This window comes from Arachis stenosperma, chromosome 10 (genome assembly GCF_014773155.1).
Source record: "Arachis stenosperma cultivar V10309 chromosome 10, arast.V10309.gnm1.PFL2, whole genome shotgun sequence".
NCBI classification, from domain to species: Eukaryota; Viridiplantae; Streptophyta; class Magnoliopsida; order Fabales; family Fabaceae; genus Arachis; species Arachis stenosperma.
In genome coordinates, this window is record NC_080386.1 from 33,881,623 (window position 1) to 33,889,027 (window position 7,405).

General features: G+C 39.0%; 1 protein-coding gene across 1 annotated transcript; it reads left to right on the forward strand.

Moving 5' to 3' along the window:
- The first annotated feature begins 6,626 nt into the window (after positions 1-6,626).
- LOC130956968 (photosystem I reaction center subunit II, chloroplastic-like) lies at positions 6,627-7,121 on the forward strand. Its single transcript, XM_057883888.1, has one exon. It carries the CDS (start codon positions 6,627-6,629, stop codon positions 7,119-7,121), a length of 495 nt encoding a protein of 164 aa, XP_057739871.1.
- Positions 7,122-7,405: the final 284 nt, after the last annotated feature.

Sequence of the window (7,405 nt, forward strand, 5' to 3'; positions counted from 1 at the left end):
GTGCATCGACCTCGTTGGCCCCTTCCCTACAGCCCCCGGACAACTCTGATACCTGATCGTCGCAATCAACTACAACACCAAATGGATTGAGGCCGAACCACTGGCCTCCATCACAGCAACGCAATGCCGAAAATTCGTTTGAAACATATAATAACCAGATTCGGGATTCCTGAGGTCGTGATCTCAGACAACGACACCCAGTTTACCGACAAGAAGTTCAGAGAATTCTTGAAAGGGCTGCGTATAAACCAGTGCTTCAGTTCGGTAGAACACCCATAGACAAACGGGCAAGTGGAGTCAGCAAACAAGATAATAGTCAAAGGACTAAAGAAACGGCTCGATGAAGCTAAAGGACTTTGGGCCGACGAGCTCGGATAAATCCTTTGGTCATATCGAACCATCCCCTAAACTTCCACAAGAGAAACCCTGTTTTGCCTGACATACGGCACAGAAGCTATCATCCCGGTGGAAGTCGGAGACCCTAGCCCTAGAAGAACAGTCGGGGCAATGATGAAGAGGTAGAATGGGATCTCACGGATGAGATAAGGTCCATAGCCCATATGCGAGAACTAGCACTAAAGCAGAAAATCAAGCTCGGATACAACAACAGTGTACTCCGGAGAGATTTCTCACCCGCCAACCTCGTCTTACGACGAAACAACATCGGAGACCCCACTCCGGGAGAAGGAAAACTCACCCCTAATTGGGAAGGCCCATACAACATCAAGGCAGTAATAGGGAAAGGAGCCTACAAGCTCAAACGACTTAACGGCGTCGAGATCCCGAGGACCTGGAACACCACCAACTTGCGACGATACTACACATAGGCTCATCCCCTACCTTTAAATTCATTTTTTTACTTGTTTCCTTGCTTTATTTTTATTTTTTCATTTTAAGTGTTATTTTCGGGTACTCTTTCCCGCCACATCAGAGGGTTTTAACGAGGCCCAACTCTATAAAATTCCATTTAACCACATACTTGCCTTTACCCCTATACTATTGCCAACCCCCCCCCCCCAAATGGCAAAAGAACAAAAGGCCGACCTCGGGGACTGATCACCCTCGAGGCCCAAAAACGAATATCCAAACAACACAATTAAACAGCTTAACGACGGCCTACCCCTCCACTATTGAGTCACCCAAAACGATTCAAGAATAAACGACTTGGTTGAAATACGAACACTTGATTGACAAGATAAATGGCCTGAACGGCCTAAAACACAAATTTGTTAAAATACCTTAAGTCTCAAAACACGGCCAAAACAGCCAAACATCAGCAAAAACTCACAAAACATGGCCAAACGGCCAAAACACCAACAAAAACTACAAGATCTCAGATCCAATACAACTAAAAAATATATGAAAAAGCCCACTAGAGGTCAACGATCTGGCCATCCCGGACAGTCTTAAACGCCCCCATCACAGACACGTCCACGTCGGGCTCAAGGACCAAAGCCTAAGCCCCTCATCGTCTCCTCGGTGGCAACAATGGCATCATTCGCATCTGCTAACAACTCCCCATTTTCCTTCTTCAAGGGAGCAACCTCAGCCTTCAGGGTGTTCACCTCAGCAAGGAGCGCGGCAGTCTGAAATTCAGCATCGAAAGCCCACTTTCGCTCCCCGCCCAACTGAGACAACAGCGAAGTTTCAACCTCGAAAAGATGGAGGATCTCGGCCCCAGCTTCCTCGAACGACTTCACTGCCTTCTCTCTCGCCACTTCTGCAACCTCAAGCTTGGCCACCTTGGCTTGAGAATGGCACAGCTTCTTGTCCAGGAGGCCAACCTGGGCAATCAGATGCTGGTCAATGAAAGCTGAAGCATCGAAGCACCGATCCATCACGGAAGGCACAGCACCCTCCTCCTCCAGGTTCTTGTTGCTGATCTCTTCGGGCCTCTTCCGCTTTCGAGAAGCCTCGGCAGCCGAGACCACGATTACCTCCTCCTCAGGCGAAATCACAGGACCCAGGGAAGCCTGAGCATCGACCCTGGCCCCAGTCGAGATCACCTCATGCGAAACAACCAGGAGTCCATGGCAGGATAGGACGAAGGGGTGGAAGGAGAAGCCGACGACGCCTCCTCCCGATCCATAGCAGCCTTCAGTCTCTCCAACGAAGTCAAACCACCGGCCATCTCAATTGAAAGAAAGTAAAGGAAAAAAACATAAGTCCCAAACTCGGCAGAGCGACCGCAAAAATAACCAAAAATGAACACACACCAACATATGTCTGGCAGGCCACGGGATCCCCCATGACGTCCCGAGAATTCAATGGTCGTTCCCCAAATAGATTCCAGAGGACACTGGCAATGTCCTTGTCCTCCGGAGACACACCATCATAGGTGACTTTCGTCAATACCGACGGTCCGGCGCCAAAGTTCCAATGGGTCAGGAATCGACGCTCACCTTCCAACATTAACCACAAAGGATGATGCCCCCGTACGGGGTGCACTTTAAAATACTCCCTCTTGAACCCGTGAAAGGAGTCCTCAAACAACCCGAATATATGCCGATGGGGTTGAGCCCTAAACGACATATACCCTTTCTTATGCTTGCCTTCCTTTGTCAGAAGAGTGCATAAGAAAAGAAATAGGAAAACAAGAAAGGAAATCGGAAGCTCAAGGTATTCACACACAAGTTCAAAAGTACGAACAGCCGCCCAATTGTTCGGATGAAGCTGACACGGCGCCACGGAACACTGACTCAGCAACGCTTGAACAAAGAGCGAAAAGGGGAACCGCATGCCGAGATGAGTGAACATCGATTCATAGACCCACATCCAGTCCGGAACGGTCGGAGAATTGAGGTTCAAATAACAAACCTTCTCATCGGCATTAGGGAGGGCGAGCTCATATTGATGCTCAGCATCGCCGCCCCCCACAAATCTCCCCCTGATCATAGAGCTTCTGAAGATTTGTTTCCGTCATTCGCGACGGAACCCCCCAAACGTCGGTGGTCACCCATGCGTAGTGGGAGGGAACACCCAGAGAGGGAGCTATCAGAGCACCCACGCCCTCATTTCTCCGCCGATTCATACCTAAAACAGGGAGGAGCACCACCGTCAGCCTACCAAAACTACGCAAAAAACCGGAAAGATGGCCAAAAACCTACTACTCAATACAATCCACACAGTCGTGCTCAATTCCTCCAAAAACAAAACCATTATCTCTACCCAAAATGCAGTACCAGAAAGTAGCAACAAAAAATACACAAAAATAAGGGAAGCAAGTAGCACAGAACACAAAGAGTAAAGGAAGAAAGAACACCAACCTGATAATTCGAGTGAAAAACCTGAAAAGCGCTTAAATAGGGAGCAGAAGCATGACAGCAACGAAGCAGAAGCACGACAGTAACAAAACAGGGAAAAACCAGAACGAGAGACAGAAGAAAGAAAGGTCCACAAAGGAGAACAAAAACAAAAAGAACTATGAAATGAAACGAAGGAGGGAAGAAAAGGCAAAAAACCAAAACGGTTTCAAAACGAGAAAATGACAAAAATAGCCCTAGAAGTAAACAAAGCATGAAGGGGTAAATTTGGAAAGCAACCCAAGCGTCCCCTCACAATAAATGCTTCTCTTCGAGAAACGCAACTGACAGCACGCATCAAAAAATGAAACAGGCGTAGGAATATGAAAAGTTCACGCCAACCAACGACACAGACTCCGAAGATGGCGAACCCTAGCTAAACCACAAACTCAGGCCCGACGTGCCGACCCCCCACGGTAAGCAGGCCCATCAACCGGAAGATCTGTGCCGATAAACTGAGGAAAATCACAAACGACAGGAACCATATCCTCCAGCGACGGAGACCGACTTCGCTCGCTCTCCCACTGCGGGGGCAACTGTTACGGATCCGGCCCACGGACTCCACACCCAGAATGGTCTCCGAACCCGGTTACCCGGTTCGACCCATCTCGCCCTTCTAGAAGTCCCAGAATCGTCCCACTAAGAGCTCCTAACCAACAATCAAATTCAAATACATTCCTTATCTTAACCAAATAAGATAAAATAAGATAATTACCATCACCTATATAAAGGGGAGTCCTAAACCCCCTCAGCTACGACATTCATTCTACATATCTTATACCTCTCAAATCTATTTTGACTTGAATGTCAAAGTGTTGTTGCATATATTTTTCCCCTCATTGCTCTAGTCGAAGAATCCGACATCCACCCCAACCCGTAAAGTTTCGATTCATCTCTCTATTCGTACCGGACACATCTTATATATATAGATGTTTGTCTTAGGTGTCAACAATTAGGGGAAACAAAATTTTTTATGCGCCCATGAGATATAGGAAGTTTCTTTGAAAGTTCTTGATTTGTTGAGTAAAGTCAAAATTAAATGTTTGAAGCCAAATCAAATTGCTTTACTAATGACTTCTGATATAAATAGTTTCGCGTCTTTATCAGTTTTGTATTATAAAATAAGAGAACATTTTTTGAAGACATGTAAAAATGTTTCTAAAATAGGTTCTTTTTTTTATATTTTGACTTATCCAGATTAAAAAATTACCTAATTTACATACTTAAAAAAATTCCTAGTACATAAATGCACTTGGCAAACGTTAAATCGCACATTAATAAAATTGTTAAATTATTTAATTTTGTTAGTCACTAAAATTTAATCTGAAATATTTTGAAACTAACAATCTTTAGACGAATTATACCTCGACCTTTTAAAAAAATAGAGCTCGTTCTTTTTATCTAAGATGTAGTTTATTTCGAATTTTTTGAAAGGCTTTAATAAATACCTACAAAGAATATTCTAATATTTAAATTAACATTAAAAATATATCTTTTGTGAAATATCAGAAAAATAAATTATACATACCTTATTCTTTTCTCCAAATTTGTTTTATAACTAGTAATATTACTATTTTAAAATCTTCAATTATTGGTGCAGACATTAATAATTGCCATAGAAAGTGTAAGCCATTTTTGCTCCGAGATATATTATTAAATCAACCGTTTTAACCAAAGTATATCTTAAACCGAATTATAATGGCTCGATCAGTATTAAATGCTAGCGTTATTAAATTAATAAAAAAATTATTTTAATAAAAAAATCTTTTTTTATTTTTTTTTTTTTAATGTCAAAATATTAAAAAAATATTTTTTTTAAAAAATTACAATTTAAATTTTTAAAATTTTTTTTTAAAAATATTTTTTACATAATAAATAAACAAAAAAAATATTTTTATTTTTTTTTATATAAACATAATTGATAAATAAAAAAAATATTTTTACTAAAATATTTAAATATAAAATTATTTTTATTTTTATAAAAAATTTTTAAAAAATATTATTTAAAAAAGATCTTTTTAGAGAATAGTACCCAAACAAATCTTAAGAATCTCTTCCCTTATGCATATTTCAAACTTGGATTATGTCTATATGGTGACTTATTTTTCATTTCAGAAAAATTAGACCGAATTCAAATAAACCTAATGTAGTGTAATGTATTATCTTTTTTCAATACAACTCATAACGGCAAAGAACTAGTAATGTAATTGAACATTGCAAGAGCACTACATTCATTTATAGTGACCCAACATAGAAAAACTTGGTACCTGAACTTTTTTTTAATAAACTAAAATAAGCATTGCAAAACATAAAAGCCTTGCTACATAAACCGAGAGATAATACTTAATTTAATTTTTAAAGTTTTAATTACATTTATTTAATCTCTAAATTTTATGAATATAGTTATATTCGTTCTTAAATTAATTTTGGATGCCCATACATTAATAGAATATTGATGTAGACAATTAAATGCTATTCTTAATTTTGTAAAATAACATTATTTTGATTTTGACACTCAAGTAGTCTAAAACAATATTATAAATGATGTTTATTAAATTTTTTTTTTTTTAGAACAAGTGATACATCATTATTTTTAGACTATTTAAGTTCTAAAATTAAAACGATATCATTTTATAAGTCTTATATGATATTTAATTGTCTATATCAATATTACATTAATGTTTTTTGTGATGGAAATTATCTTAGAAATTAATGTGAGTTACATTTGTAAAATTTGAAAACTAAATTAAAACATACATACAAATTTAAAGACCAAATTAAATATTTACTCTAAAATTGATGTTAAAAGTGTCTAAAATTACCATCACTATTAGCATTATCATCTTTAGTTCCACCTACAACGCAAACAACGAACTCGTGCAAGAGCATCATCAACTTGTTTACCTTAAGATTCATACGGAATTAGGTTTATGCTTCTTTGATATGATATGAAATAGAAGGATAAGAGGTGGAGAATAAGATAAGAGGAAAAAGATAAGAATCCCACTTGTCTAATGGAATAGGAAAAAGTATAGGAAATTAAGTCTCTAACTAGCTAAAAAGTAAACAATTCAATTAATTATAATTATTAATAATTAATTTTAAATTTTTAAATTTAAAATTTAAAAAATTTAAAACTAATTAAGTAAATTTAATTAAAACTTAAAAAAATATTTTTTTTCTCCTACATTAACTTATTTATCTCCAACAACTACACACATAGATCCCTCTTTCTCATCATCAGTCCCTCTCCGTTCCTGCCCTTAACCAAGATGACCTCAAAAATCTCGCCGCTGACAAGGCGTCGAGTATGTCAAGTCCGTCATGGTCCTCGGTCTCGACATTGGCTCTACCACCGTCTTCGTCGTCGTCAAGCTCGATCATATCCTCTCCACTGATCAACTCTCTAACATCATCGGCGTTCCTTCCTCCAAACGCACTAAGGAGCAGACATGCTTTCTCGAAATCCCGCTCTTTGCTTCCACGCCCAGCAACCGTGTCTGGAAGCAACCACTCGCAGTGTCCTTCACCACTACGAAGCCCCAGCTCAAGTTCGCAACCATAAGAGCTTTAGCTACAGAGGAGAAAGTAGAGGCTGCAGCACATGCGGCTGAGAAGGAGGAGGCACCAGTGGGGTTCACCCCACCTGAGCTGGATCCAAACACGCCATCCTCAATATTCGGAGGAAGCACTGGAAGTCTATTGAGGAAGGTCCAAGTGGAAGAGTTCTATGTGATAACATGGGATTCTCTGAAAGAACAGATCTTTGGGATTTTCACAGGTGGCGCCGCCATAATGAAGCAAGTCCAAACTTGCTGAAGCTTGCAAGGAAAGAGCAGTGCCTTGCACTTGGTTCAGTTTTAGGAGTTATTTAAGGAAGGAGTAGTGGAGCAAGAGTTGTTCTTGAACAATTACAGAAATATAAAAAAAAAACATCTTATTGTTTAACAAATAAATATCCAGTTATATTTTAGCAAAAATAATTAGATACCTATAGAATTTGAAAAAAAACTATAAAATTTTTAAAGAAATTAAGACATTTATATTTGTAATATAAAAAAATTCGAAAAATATATAAAAAAATATTTATTTAGTATAAAAAA